The sequence below is a fragment of the Aquarana catesbeiana genome, linkage group LG04 (genome assembly GCF_042186555.1).
Source record: "Aquarana catesbeiana isolate 2022-GZ linkage group LG04, ASM4218655v1, whole genome shotgun sequence".
Lineage (NCBI taxonomy): Eukaryota > Metazoa > Chordata > Amphibia > Anura > Ranidae > Aquarana > Aquarana catesbeiana.
This window is the reverse complement of record NC_133327.1, coordinates 544121861-544142961: the sequence shown is the minus strand read 5'-3', so window position 1 is coordinate 544142961 and position 21101 is coordinate 544121861. Positions and strand designations below refer to the sequence as shown.

Below are 21101 nucleotides of genomic sequence, written 5' to 3'. Positions count from 1 at the left end.
AAACTCTATCTGTGTCCATCTTTGTGTTTTCCCCTTCTGCCCCAGTCACAATGTTGTCACCGACATAAGAATTAAAGGGGAAACTCCAAATAGGTCCACAGACTGTGAAGAAAAAAATAAAGGCATCTAATCCTTGCCTACTGCTTCCAAAATGAAGTAGAAAAAAAAAAACATGGATGTGGTTACACATTAATGATCGATATGGTAATTATATATTGTGGAGATCCAAATAAATACTCTAAATGCCTATGGTTATTAAGAACTAATATCTCGCAAGCCATTGTTTAGTAGAATCCACTACCTTAGATTGTAAGCTCCTTGAGGGTAGGGACTGATGTGAATGTACAATGTATATGTAAAGCGCTGTGTAATTTGATGGCGCTATATAAGTACCTGAAATAAATAAAAAGTAAAATAAGTTAGCCTTTCATCTGTTCCTACTGTGGTACATTTTGGCCATGGTAAACTTTTGATCACTGATGACAACATGCCTAGCAACAGGATCACTTTACAGGCCAATAAAATATTCACATCTTAACACACAGTGCTCTCCCAATGGCTGTATACAGTATGTGAGGTATTGCTCCATCACTGGTTATTGACATTCCACAACATTTCATTTATAAAGGGGGTGACACCTCACTCATCTGGCCAGTAAGGGAACAACTTGTGGAAACAGCTGAGCATTGTTCCTTTTTTTTGTTAGCGATCCTGATGTTGGCAAATTGTCACATTAGGCAGAATCGCCAATGTGCCATGGGCCTTATTGGGTTCCAGATCCTCCTGTTGCATTCTATATAATTTAACCTGCATTACCCTGGAACTTAATATCTCACCCAGGTCCCCAATGAGAAACTACCAGGTAGTTTAGATGAGAGCTTCAGGAAAGGACTGTGGGAGGTATGCGTTTATGGTTTGTGCAGATGGACAGTTTTGTGAAATACAGCATTTTCCATTCTAACATAGCACTGCTAAAAGTGCTCATATGCATGCGTTCAAATGACAAAATAAGGCAAACGCAGCCTCTGAACTGTTGATTACATTACTCTAGTGAAATCAATAGGATCTAATGATTGACTTCTCACGAACATTTGTTGGAAAATTTTTGTTCAGTATTGGAGGAGTCCCTGCTGTCAGAATGCAATAGTGCTTGTGTGCATGGGATAATGTATTCAGTTTTTTCAATCAGCCCACTGACTGATCAAATTAAAGTGAACCATGCATGCTCAGTTTAATTCCATCCTTGTGATTATGTTTTATGCTACAGCCATATCTGCAGCATGGAATGTGATCAAATTCCCCAGACCCTCACCCACATACCTGAATCGCGGTTGTTCTCCCTGCAGAGTTCTATATTCTTTTGTGGCTCCACCCAAACAGTCACATTTTGCATTCACATATCCATTCTCAAGGAACCTGTGAATAGAAGTATGCAAGCCCCATCTACTCATAGATTTTAGAAAGGTACAAGTGCGGTGACTTCACACTTGCAAACCTCGTACACACATTCGGATTTTCGGCAGGGAATTGTGTGATGACAGACTGTTGGCCTAAAATCCGACCGTTAGTATGCTCCATCAACTTTCCACCAACAAATGTTGGATGGCAGGCTAGTAAATTTTCAGCGGACAACGGTCTGTTGTCAGATTTTCCTATCGTCTGTACACAAGTCCGTCACACAAAAGTTGAAAGTACAAACACGCATGCTCGGAATCAATGCTCGCCAAACACGACATTAGCAGAAGGTGCCCAAAGGGTGGCGCTCAAGAGCTGAAATTCCTCGTAGTACGTCACTACAATCGTGTTTGTTGGCCGACAATTGTGTAACGTTTGTATGCAAGACAACTTCACAGCACACGCCCTTCGGACAAAAGTCTGACGCTTTGTTGGCCAACAATCCGATCATGTGTACGAGGTTTAAGTGTATTGATTATTTCCTCCGGCCCCCTAATTGTAGGGCCATTCTTCCATGCGGACCTGGAGCTTGGTGAAGAGTCAGCAGGAGCCTATGCATTGCAAATTCAATGCCCTAACCATGGTTATAATGCTGTGCAGGCTCCAATGCAAAAACATTTTTGTAAAAACACCTTTTTCTTTATCACTCTTGGTGCATTTATTATTTTTTCCCAAATTGTAGAATATGCAAAAGATTGAATATAAGAAGGCGCTACAGATCACAGTTTTAAAGTAAAGTAAACCCATAACAGCCATTTCTTTATCATGAAATCAAGTGGTTTTTGACTCACCTGCTGTGATGGATTAGTGTATTTTATATATATCATCTTTGCGCTTTCCGCTGCTTTATTGAATGGACCCCTGGTTTTTTCAGCAGCTATCCAGATTTAATATAAGTGAGTCTATTCACATTCCTATTTTTTGTTCTATTCACACATTAATGTTGTATTTCACTCAACATTCAGTTTAGCATTTTAATGCTCAGGCTTTTCTGATTTCTTGCTCGTTTTCCTGCTGCAGTACAGAGAATATGTTAAAAAGACCCTCAGGAAAAGCCTCGCAGGAGACTTTTTGTTTAATTTTTTATGTGTCTTTTTTTTCTCATGTTTGCATGTGTAAAATGCTAATGAAAAATACATAGGTGTGAATGGACCTCGGCTAAATGCTTTCATCCACGATGAGCTGTTCATTCAGGATTAACTCTTTCCTTCCAGCAGACATGTCACGCTCTCTAGATTTGTATAGAGATCAGTACTGCTTGGCACAGCTCATCCCCGTTGAAGCGTCTAGAAAATAAACATGTTTTCATTCCACATTTAAAGCTCCCACAATTACACTAAATTGTGTAATAACACAGTTGCTGTTATTTTTATTGTTTTTTAAATGAGATGCTAGTAGCGAGTCTTTTTTTAATTGAAACGGGCTTGCGAGTACGCGCATGCTCTAGTGCATTGGCTGGATGTAAATTGCCATTCTTTTGCCGCACATCCCTTCTGAAATGAGCTTAGCATTAGGGGATGCAGCATTCAGAAGCCTCCAACGCCTTTTATGTTGCTATCAGCAGGTTCTTTAATGGTTTTATAACTGCAAATGCTGGCATTGCATTGCTGAGTGGGAGTAATGAGCATTACTTGAAAGAGGCACATAAAAAATCTAGGAAGAAAAAGCAAACAGTAAAAGTTTGTACGTTTTCTCTCTGTTTTCACTGCCGACTAGAAAATAAATTGTGAAACAATGGCCTTCCTTTTGTTTTAGGTTAATAAGAATAAGAAATGGCGAGAGCTGTCGACCAATCTAAATGTTGGCACATCTAGCAGCGCGGCAAGCTCGCTGAAAAAGCAGTATATCCAGTACCTGTTTGCTTTTGAATGCAAGATAGAGAGAGGGGAGGAGCCTCCTCCAGAGATCTTCAATCCTGGCGAGTCGAAGAAACAGCCTAAGATTCAGCCGCCATCTCCTGGTAAGTGGGGAGAATTACATGCAGTGATTTGCAGAACGATTGTCCTAGTCAACCCATGGTAGTAAGTTAATGTTGACCACAAATAAGCATTAAAACTGTGAGACTCAAATCTGCTTGTATTTATTTTTATATGCATATATGTTTGTTTTTATACATGTATGTATTTTTTTTAATCTTTCCTTGATGAAGAATTATGTTTTGTTCAGCTTTGGATAATTACAGCAGCCTGATGGATTTGTATAACTACAAGAATTGAAATAAGGGCCCATTTACACCAAAGTACAATGCCACAGCACATGTTTTCATGCATTGAGGAACGTTGTGGAGTGCTGGTTTAGGCAGCCCATTCAAAATGTAACACTCCTAGACTTGAAAAATTGGCTCCTGGCTCATTATTTGCAGTACATCACTGTGCCCTGTGACACAGCTGCATTCTGGATGTGCATTGGGATGCCAATCAGAAGGAATGGCCCAGCAATGTTGGCAGTACAGTGACTTGGTGGTTAGCACTCCTTGAAGCACTAGGATCCTTGGTTCGAGTCTCAAACAGAAAATGACTGCATGTTCTGTGCGGGTTTCCTCCAGGTACTCTGGTTTCCTCCCTCTCTCCAAAGACATGCAAGTAGGGTTATTTGCTCCTGTCTAAATTGGCTTGAGTATGTGTGTGTATGCATGTGAAATAGGGATTGTAAGCTTCTTGACTTCAGGTTCTGATATGATTGTACAACTTGTAAGACCCTGCCTAAATTGCCACTCTATAAATATCTACAATAAAAAAATAACTCTCTAACATGTGCTTGGTGGGCTAACCTTACTGTACTGTACCACAATACAGTAGCGTGAATGAGCCCTGAAATTACACTGATCATTTTTAATGTAAACCTGTCATAGGAGGTTGCCATTGCTGGAAACTCTGGTTGCTTGGCAGCTAATCCTGACTCACTGGCTTCAATATGCACAATACACAGATAGTTAAATGCAGAGTCCGAAACACTTATTTGCGTGCTGGTTCCAGGTCAGTGATTCCCAAGTATTATAGCAGGAGAGTCAATAGTAGCCAGGCCATAGTGAATTTCAATGAATTTCAATAAACTTACACACAATGCTTTTAAAATGGAGAGCAGCTTCTGTTTCTTTTTTAACTCAATGAGGAATCTATGAAGTCTGTCAAAGAGCTATGAGAGGTGTACCTGCAGCAGACCATTGCAGCTTGTAGCTCACCTGAGCGGCTACAGTTTGATTTTCAGGTGGAGGGGGGGGGGGGGGGGCACTCAACCACCTGTTTTTACGTCTACCCCTGTGAATGGTCGCCGCAGCCTACTTTCTGCTCTGGTTGTCTCAGGCACTTGGACATTGTCAAGTGCAATGCAGGGCCAAAAGCCCTGCATTGTGAGTGGAGACTTGGAGGACCTCCCATAAACCTAAGCATCATGGGGGAGCAGAAGAGCCAGGAGCTGCAAGGGATAAGGTAAGTAAACTTTTGAACATTACCTGAGGCATACCAGAGCAGTAGTAGCTTGTAGTGTGGGGGTAACTTCACTGCAAGGGAGGTTTTTTTTTCTTTTCTCCGAAGTTCAGTTTTAAGTTGCATCAGCCAAAGATTTATTCTGATTGGCTACTGTGCTTTATTCATCATTGGATGTTACATCAATAATCCGTTACATCCCACATAGTTATTCTAGTGCTTCTTTGTTATGAAAGAAATCACTGTTCAGTTTGTAACAACCAGCACTTCTATGTTTTATGTTTGTGGGATTTGTAAATGTTCATATAGTAGAGCTACTGACAGATAAGTGATCTAACAACTGAGGCACTTTTATCAAGAATTAATCTATTCGGTACAGCAGCGATGAGAGACTGAATATATTACAACAACATGTCCAGACTGTAAAATTTCCTTTTTATGTAATTAGCACTTTGCGGGCCAAAATTGTTTTATTTGCTTAACTTCTTTTTATCTGTCAAATGATGCTTTTAAATATTTAGCTGAAATTGGTAGAGTACCTAACAAACATATTATCTGTATGTTGTTTTTCCAAAATATATTTTATTCTGCTTTCCTGTTTTATATTTGGGTTGTTTTTTTTTTTTTGGCAGTTGTTGTCATGGCTTGTGCCTTTTCTGACTATATTTTTGGTTTTAAATCTTCCTAGGTTCTCCTTGTTAGAGAAGGAAACATACAGCGAGATTTATTAAAACTGAAGTATGTAAAATCTGGTGCAGCTCTCCAAAGAAATTAATTAGATTCCAGCTTTTATTGTCAAGGCTTAACTGAACAAGCTGAAGTTAGAAGCTGATTGGCTAACATGCACAGCTGCACCAGATTCCGAGTGCTCCAGTTTTAGTGAATCTACCTCATAGTAACCACACTGAAATATCTATCTGAAATTTGACCTAACATATTACAATTTATGGTTGACTGAGGCCGGGTTCACATGTGGGAATTGGATGCAGGTCCCCTCTGCATCCGATTCGCATGACATGCGAGTGTCCCCAGCTCGCAATGAAGCTGGGTTCACACATGTCTGGAAGCGGTCTGCATTCCAAAGGGGTTCTGGGCATCTTTGGGTCAGTTTCAGGTGCGAATTCAGGCAAAAATTTGGACCTGATTTGCACCTGAACTGGTGAACAGGGACACACCGCACCCCATGCTAGGAACCGTGGCTGCACATATGTGAACCCGGCCTTACAGTTTGTCCTTCCAGTCCTCCAGCATATGTTTGTAATACTGATGGTTATAACTAACAGGGTGAATAAAACCTTGTGCATTTTCAGCTTAGCCATTACCATATTACATAATTGTATCTGTCCCTTTCCAAAGAGTGCGCTAAAGCTGTTCTTTTTTTGCTGATTACAGTTATTTTACTTTCTGTTCTAAATTTCCAGCACAACTAGTTCAGTTCAATAAATTTTAAAGAAAAGATAAATTGCAATTTTGGAATATATGACTGTCTCACAAATGAAGCTTGAAAAATGAATGATCATATCATCTTTACTGTTGCACAAGTGTGTTGATAATAATCTGAATATCGTGGTACATAAGGTGCCACAACTTAGTATTGTTCCTTTTAAGTGGCAGCCTACCAGTTTCTTGCTATATCTAAAACAGATTTTTTTTCAGCCTCCTGACCATCTTTAGAAAAGTTTTGCAGATTAATAGTTTATTTTATTAGTACGCTGATATTGCATGTTGCGTCTTTTTTAGAACGTTCTGGTCTGTCTTTTAGTATCTAGCTGCCTGCTCTCTTGGAAATAGCTTGCTGCCAGTCCTGGAAGGAAGAAAAAGGTCCTGGACGGCCGCAGTCCACTGAGAGCATCTTTATTGATATAGTAAAAATCAAATACGGTCACTTCAAATGCAAAAGAAACAGGGAAAAATAGCTGATGTGTTTCACACCGTGTAGTGGTGCTTAATCATAGCTCATGAGCTATGATTAAGCACCACTACATGGTGTAAAACACATTAGCTGCTTTTCCCTGTTTCTTTTGCATATGAAGTGATTGTATTGGATTTTACTATATCAATAAAGATGCCCTCAGCGGTGTGTGGCCGTCCAGGACCTTTTTCTTCCTTCCAAGCTTGTGCAGAGCCAGCACCTGCGAGCTCATATTAGGACACGTGTTTCTAAAGGTCTGGGGCTTTTGGAGCGGCAATCTTCTCTTCTGTTGCTGCCAGTCCTGTTTGCTGCTGTTTGATAATAGGCCTGGACTATATTGACTGGTTGTATCACGTTTAGGCCATGTTCACATTTTTACGCATGTTGCATTGAGTGTGCCCTTTTATTCTCAGTGGGCCACAACATGCAGCAGCAGACCAAAAAAATGTACCCTAGTTACTTTTTGCATAACATGTGCATCACCTTGAAGTGTTCTGAGAAAAAAAATAAGGGTCAGACGTGCTTGTTTGTCCCAGTATGTGTGATGGGACAGTGCATTGCAATGTGCATATACTGAATAACGTGGGCAGATGTCAATGTGACCTAAAGGCCAGTAGTGCTATTTGGTATTCTTGTGCAATGACTGTAAGGGACTAGGCTTTGCTATTGTTTTACTCAATACATTTTGAAATCTGATATCAAGTTCACAAAAAAACTTCTGTTACAAGTCAATTTGATATGTTTTAACATTGAAATGTGTGTATATTTATAGTCTTAATATGACATTGTGCCCAAATGTGTGTGATGTGTTATGGTGAAAAAGATAAAAATGGTCTGCTGTTAATTTTTTTCTGAAAATAAACTGTATACAGTTCATGTTCACATTTGTGTGCAGTTAAAAACTACTAATTGCTCTATGAGACTGTCTTATCATATTCATTTTTATACCATTTGTGTGTGCTTTATAGATTAACAAGTTCACTTTAAAGGATAAGTGCACTTTCAGACAAAGTGCATTTATTTTATTTGCCCCCTCCCCACCTAAAGTACCCCTAATTAGATGTGCACTTGCCTCCATTCCACAGCCCATCATTTTGTAAAGTCTACTTTGTGCTAACTTCACTCAGTCTACTTTGCACTGACCCAGTCAATCTCCTTAGTCTTCTATGTGGCTGTCTTCCAAGCTTGGAGATGCTCTGAAAACTGTCCCATAGATGTCTAAGAAAGTTGTCTGAACAGGCGTTGTAAAAGGAAGAATAAGTTTTGAAATGGTTGTTAACATTGCAGTTGGCATGAGCTGCTGGGTGGGGGTAAGTAAATATCTGTGTAGGTTGGGTCAGGCATGAGAGTGGCACAAAGGATAAGTGCACTTATCCTTTAAATCTGGAACAGTGGTCAAAAGTATTGGCAGATAATAATTCATAAACTCGCTGTAGTGTATAATTTCCAAAATATGAAACATAAAGTACTTTGGAGGTGCTTTAGGCTAAAACAAAAGTTACACTTGGTAAAAATCTCCATTATAAATAGGTATATGGTAGGTTAACTGGTATGTTAACTGGTATCTTTCGAAATTGGGCAGCACAGTGGTGTAGTGGATAGCACTTTAGCCTAGCAGTAAAAGGGTCGCTGGTTCGAATCCTAACCATGACACTACCTACCTGGAGTTTGCATGTTCTGCCTGTGTGGGTTTCCTCTGGGTACGCCAATTTCCTCTCACACTCCAAAGACATGGTGGTAGGTTAATTGGATTAATTGTGGATAGCACTTTCGCCTAGCAGTAAAAAGGGTTACTACTGGTTTGAATCCCAACCATGACAATACCTGCCTGGAGTTTGCATGTTCTCCCTGTGCCTGTGTGGGTTTCCTCCGGGTACTCTGGTTTCCTCCCACACTCCAAAGACATGCTGGTAGGTTAATCGGCTCCTGTCTAAATTGTCCCTAGTATGTATGAATGTGTGTTAGGGACCTTAGAGTATAAACTCCTTGGGGGTAGGGCCTGATGTGAATGTACAATGTATATTTAAAGCACTGCGTAAATTGATGGCACTATATATATATATATATATATATATATTTATTATTATATATAAGTACCTGAAATAAAATAAATTGTGCCAGAGTGGCACAAAGGATAAGTGTACTTTGTCTGAAAGTACACTTATCCTTTATATCTGGAACAACAGTCAAAAGTAATTCATAAACTTGCTGTAGTGGGTATATTTTCCAAAATATAAAACATAAGGTACATGCTGGTAGGTATATTGGATCCTGTCTAAATTGGCCCTATTATGTGTATGTATAAATGTGATTTAGGGACCTTAGATTGTAAGCTCCTTGGGGCAGTGACTGATGTGAATGTACAATGTATATGTAAAAAAAGCGCTGCGGATATTGACAGCTCTATACAAGTACCTGAAATAAAATTGGCCATAGTATGTATACAAGTGAGATAGGGGCCTTAGATTGTAAGTTCTATGAGGACAGGGACTGATTGAATGTACAGTAAAATTGTCAGTGCTATATACAAGTAGTGCCTGCTATAAAGAATACCCATTTGAGAAACACAGCTATAAGAGTCTAATGATGCATCAACCAATTAAAAAAAATAAAATCCTATTGAGCAAACTAGATCCTAAATTAACCTGTCATGCATTTAAGAATCATTCTGTGTAATGCAAAATAATGTTATTAATGTGTAGGCAGTTCACATTTCTGAGTTCCCTTACAAAACCCAGTCCAAGCATCCATTCTGTTAGCACACAGCGTTCTCACACTAATCAGACGTCTTCACACATCCCCTGAACCTGCGCTTTGTTTGAATGCTATTAGCTTTTGCCAGCTGCATGCTGGATCAGGAAAGCACATTTCACAGAGAAGAAAGCTTAAGAGGGAAAAAAAAAAAAGACTCAATTCTAAGCACATCTGAGAAGCCCAGTCATAATTAGTAATCCTGCTGCCACAACCCCATCCATCTTTTCTGGCATGCGGCTGGCTGAATTTTCTATTATTAGCTGACAGGTGATGTCACAGAATCTGTCAAGAAGCCAACAGGGAATCCCGAGAGGAAGAAGGGAGGGGAGGTTGAATGGGCTTCCCTGGGTTTGTAAACAAAGATGTCCTCATTCTGACCTCTGTTCAGAGCTGAATCGGTGACGTCTGTAGCTCTCACGGATTCCTCCCACCCCACCCCATCCTTCCACCTCTGCTAGAATTAGGCCAGTAGGTTCATGCTGTGTAAATTTTCTTCCCAGCATGGTGTCTGCTTGCGCAGACTGAAAAATGCATTGCGCTTAACCTATCGTAACCTTGCCACAGTTTACTTTAGATTTTGTATCGGAAAGCATGACCGGTGAATCGTGCCAGGTTTTCTTGTACCTTCCAAAAGGTCAAATATACATTCTGATTATATGTGCAGCAGCAGAATTAAAAGAGCAGAAAAGATGAGAGGTTTGTGGAAATGAGGGTGTGCTCAGCTGAAGATATACCACGCCAAAAAAATACTGATTGCCAAGGTTTAATTCTATATAAAATTATGTCAGCCCCTCTATTAGAGGCTGGAATAGCACACTATGTCAGTAGTTTTAAAAACAGAGTGTTTTAAATACCTAATTTGAGCTGTCTTCAGGCCGGGCATCACTCGCAGCTCAGATGGATTGCTTCTGCAGGAGGGGCCGTGACCTCCCTCTGACATCAGCCGGGGAGATCACATGGCCAATCGTCTCCTCCACAGAAGCCCTGTATCGGAGCTGTAAAACAGCGGCAAGTCACATGACCGGCCTGAAGATAGCTCAAATTTGGTATTTAGAACACTCGTTTTTTAAAACTAATGACATAGTGTGCTATGCCAGCCTCTAATAAAGAGGCTGGCAGCGATAATTTAAAGTTTTCATTTTAGAATAATAGTGGCGGGGGGAGCGGGGCTGGAGACAGACACAGAGGGAGATGACAGGCAGAAATGTGGGGGTGAGGGAGGGGACAGATACGTATGATGCAGGGATGCAATTAGACCATGGTGATCAGGGAGGAGCAGCCCTATTTTCGTGGTCTGTTTAAAGAGGGCACGGGACCAGGATCTGCTTATTTTTTTGGTGGGGGGGGTGTTAACGCTTTAATATTATATCATTTAAAATACAATATATACATTTTTTTTTAGAAAGGTAAGTGATAATACCTGAAAGATCAGATAAAGCCACCACTTGCACACTGCTGCACAGTGTATCACATACAACCTTGTTTCTGGATTTTTTTTTTTCCCAAGGACAGGTGAGATGGGACATTTCAATGTTACAGATGCAACTGTCAGCAAATACCTGTATAGCAACATGCATTTCTGGGTACAGACCTTTGGCTCTATTGAGGCATTGCTAGCCACAAATTCCCACAGAAATTTTGCCAGCAAAAATGTGCAGCAATGAGCCGAGGGGATAGAACAATTGCAGAAGAAAGTGAAAACGGGGAGCTTTTTCTGAAGAGGAAGAGGTACCTAGCACACAAAGGAAGGGTCAGTGTAAAGAAGAAAATGTACAGGTATGAGTTCAGAAGATAGACATACGTGTTGGGTGGGAGCTCAGGTGACAAAAATGTTGCTAAAGCCTTACATCTGTGAACTTTTTAGGGGCAGTAATAAATAAGCCTCATCCACATAGGGCATGCTAAAGTGTACACCCATGCAAGGGCTGTGTTTACCCTGCAAAGGTGTTCCATGTACCCTATGCAGGCAGTCCCATTGATGTCAGTTGGGATGCAGCGGCTGCCTAGACACAGCCGCTGCTCCCAGTTCGACAGACAGACATGCATCCACACTTGCACCTACTCGGATGTCAGATTGGGTGGGAGCAACGGCTGTGTCTGCATGGACACCATGTGTCCAAATTGACATTAATGGGACTGCCTGCACGGGGATGCATAGAACACCTGTGTGCGGCCCTCACAGGCGTACATTGTACGTGTGAATGAGGCCTTAAATGGATACATTTATTTTAGCTTACTTATGCAATATATTGCAATCAATGCATACCACAGCAAATAGCCAGGGCACATGCAAGTCAAGAAGCACAAATCTTAGGTAGACATGGCATAGAAATCTTAAATTCTCTTTTGACAAGTTTTAAGTAATGGGTACATTATGGGCCAAAATGAAAAACTGGGCAATATTATTAGACAACGGACTCCGCTCACAATGTTTTAATACAAAGATAACAATCTTTATTTCAAGTCTCAAAATAACTGTAATTTAAAAAAAATAAATAAAAGTGTTCCCTTTGTCAGTTGAGCCTAATGGGTTTACTATTGTACATTGACAGAAGCCTGTTCAGGGTTCACATGAACAGTTTTTAAGGGTTACTGATGCTCTTTTTAGGGCGGGATGGTTTTGCCGGTGGGTATGAAAGCCATTATAACACTGGACTTGCTGATTAATTGTCCAGTAAGCAAGCAAATGTCAGTGGAAGTTACAGCTGCAACTTCTGGAATGCTTGTACAATGTAGTAGAGGCGGGTAACTCACAAAACTGGCTGGGCCGAATAACAGAATCATGGGAGGGTAAAACTGTATTTCTGCAGTGCATTTGTCTCATTGCAGAGATCCTTTTTTAACTTAAAGTTAACCAGGGAAGTCTAAATACTTATTTGGTACCAACCTAGAGAAATACTGAATATAAACTGCATACATGAGTGGCAGAATCCCTTACTACAACAAAAAGCTTAGTTTTTAAAAATATGTTACAGTATTGCAATATTTTTGCAGAGCTTTGATTGTTTCTGCAGCAACATCAACCATAATGCTATCAGAAGAAATTGGAGCCCTTGCCTCAGCTCCTGCACCCAGCAATCTAGGTCAGTTGGATAAATGCTTCCTTGCAGGAGCAGGGGAAGAACATTGTTAAGAATAGCTGAAGAATCTAGAGCGAGAAATGAGGCCATTCAGGCTTCTACTCCGAATCTACAAAGCACTCTGGAAAACCCCAATGTAGATTGTATCAAAAACCGTCCACTTAGAGTATTGTAATTATTATTATTATTATTATACAGGATTTATATAGCGCCAACAGTTTGCGCAGTGCTTTACAACATGAGGGCAGACAGTACACTTACAATACAAATCAATACAGGAGGGATCAGAGGGCCCTGCTCGTTAGAGCTAACAATCTAGAATCTCATGTGGCTCAGTAAGAATCATAATGGCTTAAAGTGATATCAAACCCTTACTTTTTTTATCCATTTCACATGATAAGGCAAAGACTTATACAATGTATTCTTCTTGATTAGTAAGGGCCCATTGATATTACCTGCATGCTAAAACTCTTCATTTTAGTATACGGGTTGGTCTTCCTTTTGCTGGGCAGTGAGGGAGCAATGTGATGTGCTACTTGGCACAATACAGTGTTTACATTTTCTTTTTAAACTTTATTGAGAATGTACAATCATACACTCCACTCAAGTCTTTACACAGCAGCACAATGCCATCTGATGTGGAAACATGCAGCATGCCTGCATTTTTTTCACACTGCGTTTCACCACAGCATTGTAATGTGACCAAGACACATAGATAACTATTTTTTTCTATTTGCTCTAGCAGTGACCGGCGTTCTGTGAAAAAAAATGCATGTCACCACTTACAAAAATACTTCTTTCCTGCTGATATAGCTGGTCGCCCTTTTCCAATTACAGGGTGGTTCCTTGTAGGGTTCTATGGAGGCACCGTTGGTCCCAGCCAGGTGTAGAGCCTAGACTGTGTGCCCCAACTCAAAGCCACGGCAAGCCACTCCCCTGTTCCCACCTCCTCCCTCCTCAAAGCTGATTGATAAACAGTTGCAGGAGACTGTGCTGTCCCTTATGACATTTTAGACAGTAAGAATGCTCCCCGACAAGAAGTTTAGAGAAGCTGTGCTAAGGCAGCTGGAGCCAATGCCAGAGACTATTGAAAGATGTAAGTGTTTGATTATTCATACACGAGCAAAATAATGTACTGGGGAATGTTTGCTGGTTAATGGGAATGTATTTCTTTCATAAAAGTGAAACATTTATTACTACTTATAGACTAATAGACATTGTCGCCCAAAAACCCTGGTGAATGTTTAAAGTAAAGACAGCACCCTTAAATAACGTATTTTTCCGGCCACACGAACAGTCAGTGCTTACACACTTTCAAGTTGTGTTAAAGCTCTCCCCTACCTCCTGCCCTCCACACATTCCTGTCATCACTGGGATGAGCTGCATCATTTGCTATCAGTATTGTGAATGCGGCAGGCAGGGTTGGCCAAACCTTTGAACTATCTCAAAGTGCCAACATTTTGCCTAGTAAACTGGCCTTAAAACAGGGTATTCATAACTGCTGCAAATATGTGCAGGAATCTCTAGTTATTCGCATTGTATGTTTACTTATGCATGGCCTTAAAATTAGGATCAGACATTAGTCTGATATTCCTATAGATGGCTTATCTCCTTCTCCACTGCCCCAGTGAGGGGTTAATACCAATGGCAGAAGGAATACGGATGATATGTGAACTACGACAAACAATGACATAGAGCAGATGATTCAGCTGAATGGGCAATCTTTTACGGAATAAGACAGGTTTTCATCCATACTATATAGCAATATTTCATACCAAGGGAACCACAAAAATATTTTATCAGTTGTCCATAAAACAGGACTATTTTTAGTTCCATGATCATAAAATAGCAAGTCAGACAGGTGAATCACCCAATTCTTCCTTAGGATTAGGTGATTCACTTGGCTTGCTTTTGTATAGATCATGGAACTACAAAGTAAAGTCCCATTTTATGGATGGCTACTGCAAGACTTTTGTGTTTTCCTCAGGAATATTTTTGACATTACATACATTTACTGGCCATTGTGGAAATACGAAAAGGCACTGTCTCCACATAAAAAAACCACTGTCTCCACATAAGTCATACAGGTGTTAATGCATGTGCTGTGTTCTGGGATATTGACATTACAGTTTGAGAACAGGACAGCTGGAGATTCTGGCCATTAAAGATCTAGCTTTCCTTCACCTCTAAGGTTGTGATGCTGATTCTTTGGTTCTCATGAAACACTGATCTAAATAACCCCATCAAGAGTCGAATGACCCTGTGCTATGAGATAAAATTGTTATAATGTTGCCAGATTCATTTAAATATTTCAAGTGTGGGTAATTTGGGAACCTGGAGATATGGAAATTGGCTGATGTCAGTAGTTCTTCTTTATTTCAGGATATTACAAGTTTGGTATACATGTAGCTTCTCCCAGGATAGAGTGTTGTAGATTGCGATTGTAATGTTTTCTGGTAAAAATATACGCTGCAATTTAAATTTCAAAAAAGTCTTTATACTGTTTTTTTCAGTGACTACTGTACATAACTTGTTGCTGCAGTAAGTTTAAATGAAAGTACTTGGTGATTTTACGTATTATATTTTCTTGTGCTTCACATAGTTTTCAGTTCTCTCTCTAGTAGCTGTCAGCATCACAGTGCAAATGTCATTCTTGCTGTGCATCTGCTGAAATAAAATCATTTACAAGATAAGCAGACAAGATATTGGATTGTTTCCCAGCAGTGCAATAATATTATTTAGAATAAGCAGTAAACCAGAAGGATAGTGTTATAGTGCTGCCCTGTTTACATTGTAATTATAAACTATAACTGGAGAGACAATGGTGTTTTTTAAATATTGATAAGAATCATCACATTAAAGACATCCTTTCACAATAGTAATGTGGTAATTGCCATTGCGGACTTGTTTTAGGCTGGGTTCGCACCTCTGACGGATGCGGCTCGCAGCAGGGGTCCGGTGTGTCCCTGTTCTCCGTTTCAGAGACAAATCAGGGCTGAGTTTTTGCTTGAATTGGGCCCTAAAATGGAGCCAAAGATGCACAGCGTTCCTGTGCAGGCCATTCCACAGCCCATAGAGAGTCGGTCGCAATCTCCTGTCATGCGAATTGGATGCGGAGAAATCTGCATCCAGTTTGCAAAGGTGTGAACCCAGCCTGAAAGGTGCAGGCTGTGGAGCTTTTGACTTTATCTTTCATCCATTTCTTTTCTTTTCATTTCTTCGCAGGTCATTGGTATTGATTTACTAAACTGAAGAGTGTAAAATTGGGTGCAGCTGTGCATTGTAGTCAGTGAGCTTTTAAAGTGTTACTAAACCCACTACAGTAAAATCAGTATGTATATACAGTAAAGCATGCTTGTTATACTCATTATGGAACCTAAGGGGAAATCCTCTGCAGTGTGTAAAAAAAGCTGCTTGATCCTGTCTTCTCTGATCCTCCCCTTCTTTCACAGTCCCCAATCCATCTCCTGATAGTCCAGAGCCTTGGAGGCACTCTGCACATGCTCAGTTGGATATGAATTGCTAGAGCTTTTTTTGTTTTTTTCTTGGGAGGGTGCATGTGATCAGCACAGGGCCAATCGGCACTGTCCAGACAGAGGGTCGGGGGTCCTGCAGCCTCATAGGACAGTCAAAGTGGAATGAAAACTCATCCTACAAGCTTTAACCAGACTGCTATATACAGCTGATAAGAAAGGGTAATTAGCAGTTTACATTTACTAAAATAATTGAATTTCCCTGTTCTGTGTATTGTGGAAGACCAGATATAGAGAATTCAGGGTCCTGAGTTTAGTAACACTTTAACGTCAGCTTGTTCAATTAGGTTTGACAAAAAAAACGAAAGCTGATTCATTTTTATGCAGAGCTGCACTAGATTGTGGCCTCACCAGTTTTAGTAAATCAACCCCATTGACTTGGAATAGGCATGTGCATATTGGGTGACCAACACTGGCCAAGTAAGACAGAACTGGAACTTGCAGCTTCAATGGCAGTCTAAGATTTTTATTCTCACAGGTTCCCTTTAAGCTGATCATTTATTTTATTTAAATATATATAAGATCCTTCAAAGGATCCTCCAAAAGGATGTCGTTTTATGGCTTTATGTTTCCCTTTTCAAAGAGATACAGATTGTCAAGGTGGTTTATCTAGAGACCCTTTTTTAAACAAACAGGATAGAGCTATCAATGATATTAACTGTCTTCTGTCATAATTACATTTGTGGAAAACTGATCAAATATAGAAAAAATAGAGATAAACTATTAAATGCAATCATCCACTGAGCTTTACCAATGTATTCATAATGTGTTCAAATGTTTTATTCTTTTTATTATTTAGCAAACTCTGGATCTTTCCAAGGGCCTCATACTCCTCAGTCCACTGGCAGTAATTCCATGGCTGAGATGCCTGGTGATTTAAAGCCTCCAACTCCCGCATCAACACCGCATGGACAGATGCAGCCAATGCCAAGTGGCAGGTACTTCCATTTAACTGTCCAAACAATGCGCTTTATATTTATGTTCACATTCTTTCAATATGTGGGTAGACTTGACATTGCTATATATTTTTAAAAGGCCTTTCTGCATAGGAGGAGTCACTTTTTATTCCTATTACAGCTTTGATCCATGAATGTGAGAATTGTGCTCATGTGCAGTACTTTTGTTTTTGATAGAAACAGTTCAGTGAGCGTACAGGATCCATTCTCAGATGATTCAGGTTTTCCAAAGCGCAATTCATTGACTCCAAATGCTCCTTACCAACAAGGGATGAATGTGCCAGACATGATGGGCCGGATGCCATATGAGCCCAACAAAGATCCATTCAGCAGCATGAGAAAAGGTAAGGTAGCTTAAATCTTCTTCAGTGGGCGCCCTGTCTGTTTTTGTAATGTACAATATCTTATTTAACAATATATATCTTTATGTCTGTAAGTACACATTTTTAAGTCTGTTAGTCTGTTTCGTCCTTAGCCTGACCATTAAAGTGGTGCTATTGTGCCCTATTACCACAGAATTATGTTGCACGTGTAGGAATGTAGGAACAGCACCAGGTGTTCTTTGTAAATGGAAGTGCTAGGTATTTCTGTAGATGTAAGTAAACAGAGGGTGCCAATCTGAGTGTAGTAATGCAAAAAACTTTAATGCATGAAAACAAAATGGCAACTCACATGTGGTAGCTCGAGTAAGCACATGTCACACAATGTCCTCTACAGCTGAAAACACTGCACCCAAAATCAATCAATACAGTCCAGAAGATAAAAGAGCACCATCGGAGGCTGGATAGAATGGAGAACTTCAGCAAACAGGAAGCGGGAGGTGATCTGGGGTCGAGGAGTATAGATCAGAGCCAACTGGAAGTGAAGCCAGTGCCAGGAGCAAACGGGGGTCTGGCTATGAATTTCGGCGCTGCCCAGCTCTTTTGTTAAGTGAGGCTCTGAAATGTGTAGCCACACCCCCCTTCGGCCCCTGGTGCTTGATTTTGGGTGCAGAGTTTTCAGCCATAGAGGATACATATATATAGTAATCTGGTTGAAAAAAAACACAAGTCCATCCAGTTCAACCAACAGAGAAGAAAAAAAATATACTTTTATTACCTTATGAGTTGCCACTTTGTTTTTATATATCAAAGATTTTTGCATTACCACTCTCCGCTTGGTACCCTCCCTTGTTCACTAACATTTACAGAGATTTCTGCGGTCTCAGATGAGCTGAATTTAGTGTGTTTAACCCCTTATGGACATTTTGGACTATTATCCTCCTGCTCAATTCACCTATATAAGCCAAGTATGTATCTGCTTGTGAACCATTTTTATTTTTTATTTCTGTAGTTGTGCCCTCTGATTGGAGAGGGAGGGTAGTGCACTGAATCCAGGTATAGGTTGTCCCTGGTGCCTGCAGTGCAGATGGAACCTGTTACTTTACCTAACACTAGCAAAAACAAAATTCTTAAAAATATGCTGTATGTATAGTTTGATGCAGTAAATTCTTGTTTTTACCATTGCAAACCAAATGAATGGATACATCTGGTATTTCAAATTCCACTTTTGGTTTATTGATGTAACAAACCTACCACAGCTACCATTTATTTGGTTTTATATCTAGAAAAACAGGGATGGTATTTTTTTACATTTTGCAAAGCTCTCACATAACTGACTCATTTTAATGAATGAAATTACCTAACCTCCTTCAGTTTAAAATGCTTCTCTAATCAACGTTATAACATTTGATTAGGAAATATGAGTGTGTAATCAGCAAGTGCTGGCTGAGAACACAGATTTCCTAATTTAGTTGAGGTGCAACAATCAAAATTTTTGTACTTGAATTGCTTAACATCTTGTCATGATGTTTTACAGCAAGTGGGGGTGGCATTCAATCTGATCATAGTGGGGTTCTCAGAATCAGCTCTCATAAAATGTCTTGCTATATTCCAGCTTGATGTTTGTTAGAAATGTCACTGTCGACCATAATGTGAGAGCAAACACTTTTTTAACATAACATGTTTTGTTGCTCTGTGCATGTCCATGTATTCATTTAAACAAAGTTTGTTATACTTTAAAAGTCTGAAAAAGCCCACATCTTGTTGCATCTGTAAGCTTGGTTGCCAACACTGTATGTAAATGAGGACAATGTCAAATAAAATATACAACTTTTAGTGGCAAAAGACCACTCTTTAAAGTGGTATGTCTGGGCAAAAGAAAAAAAAATGCAGTACATCTCTGAAATACGTGCACATTTCCCTGCGTGTTGTCTCTTAAAAATGCTGCAAGTACAGAAAAATACCTGGTAGTCCTGCCAGAAATCCAATGAGCTTCTAATATCCTCTAGTGAAATAATAGTGCTGCATCTGCTGAAATCGCCATACCCCAAACCTGCTAGACCACATAACAGCTCCCATGAGGAGGGACTGTTCTATAGTCCAGCAGAGAAGACCACAGGCCCATACTGACACCACCGCTTGGCAAGTGTGTTGTCAACTTGTTACAGGAAACTAGAAGCTCACTAGAATATCTGTTAGGATCAATACTAATATTTATATAGTTTCAGTGTTTTCAAAAAGACAAACCATGGGGGAATGTGCTTGTATGGCAGAAATGAACTGAATGTTTTCTTTGCATTTGGCCCAGGCATACATTTAAAAAGCAAGACATACATGGGGCATTCAAAAAGAATGGTTTTGCTTATGATAATCTGGCCGTGTAGAGATTATCTAGCTAATAACCAAAGTTTTGGTATTACACAATAATTTCACTTCTTTCACTGTGTGCACCAACTAAAAAAAAATGTAGGTTAAAAATATCCTTGTACATTTGGTGGAACAGCAGTTGTGCCAATGAGCAATGCTTTCATCTGCCATAATAATGAGTGATTCAGCCACCCTTGGGTACACCAGCCCTTGTTGGCAAGTAACCTTTCCACCTCTGGTAACAAACTATATTGTGGTACTACTGCATATTGCTGTGTAGGAGATGAGATGGTACGCATTTTTTACTAAGAAAGAATGACTAATTTGCCCTTATTTTCTTTTCTTTTAGTGCCTGGGAGCAATGAGCCTTTTATGGCCCCTGGCCAAATGCCAAACAGCAGCATGCCAGAGATGTACAATCAGACTTCCTCTGGAGTGATATCCAGTATGGGTATGAGCCAGCGCCAGCAATTTCCATATGGACCTGGAAGCTATGATAGAAGGTTAGTACATTATACAGTCACAGTGAAAAACAATACCTTCTGAGCTATATTTGTGTTTTAAACCATGCCTTTGTTATTATTTCTTGAAAATCATCTTCCTTTACTGCAATAATTTTAATTGAAGCTTGTTGCCCAGACTAAATAAACAATACCAATTATTGGTAAGATACATTTAATTAATGTCACTCTTCTTTATAAACTGATATACTGTATGTAATATATATATATATATATATATGTACACAGTATCGCACAAAGGTGAGTACACCCCTCACATTTTTGTAAATATTTTATTCTATCTTTTCATGTGACAACACTGAAGAAATGACACTTTGCTACAATGTAAAGTAGTGGGTGCACAGCTTGTATAAAAGGGTAAGTTTGCTGTCCCCTCACAATAACTCAACACACAGCCATTAATGTCTAAACCGCTGGCAACAAAAGTGAGTACACCCCTAAGTGAAAATGTCTGAATTGGGCCTAATTAGGCATTTTCCCTTCCCGGCATCATGTGACTCATTAGTGTTACAAGGTCTCAGATGTGAATGGGGAGCAGGTGTGTTAAATTTCCTGTTATTGCTCTCACTCATACTGGTCACTGGAAGTTCAACATGGCAAAGAACTCTCTGAGGATCTGAAAAAAAAGAATTGTTGCTCTACATAAAGATGGTCTAGGCTATAAGAAGATTGCCAAGACCCTGAAACTGAGCTGCAGCACAGTGGCCAAGACCATACAGCGGTTTAACAGGACAGGTTCCACTCAGAACAGGCCTCGCCATGGTCGACCAATGAAGTT

The 21101-nt window shown here is 39.9% G+C and overlaps 1 protein-coding gene across 13 annotated transcripts in view; it reads left to right on the top strand.

Moving 5' to 3' along the window:
- ARID1B (AT-rich interaction domain 1B) overlaps positions 1–21101 on the top strand; it is a 534317-nt gene that overhangs the window by 491771 nt on the left and 21445 nt on the right. For all 13 annotated transcript variants that reach the window (XM_073627912.1, XM_073627919.1, XM_073627914.1 and 10 more), the window contains 4 exons: positions 3211–3415; positions 16959–17097; positions 17293–17459; positions 20152–20305. In XM_073627912.1, coding sequence (XP_073484013.1) covers positions 3211–3415; positions 16959–17097; positions 17293–17459; positions 20152–20305 — 665 coding nt within the window. The remainder of the gene's footprint in view (positions 1–3210; positions 3416–16958; positions 17098–17292; positions 17460–20151; positions 20306–21101) is intronic.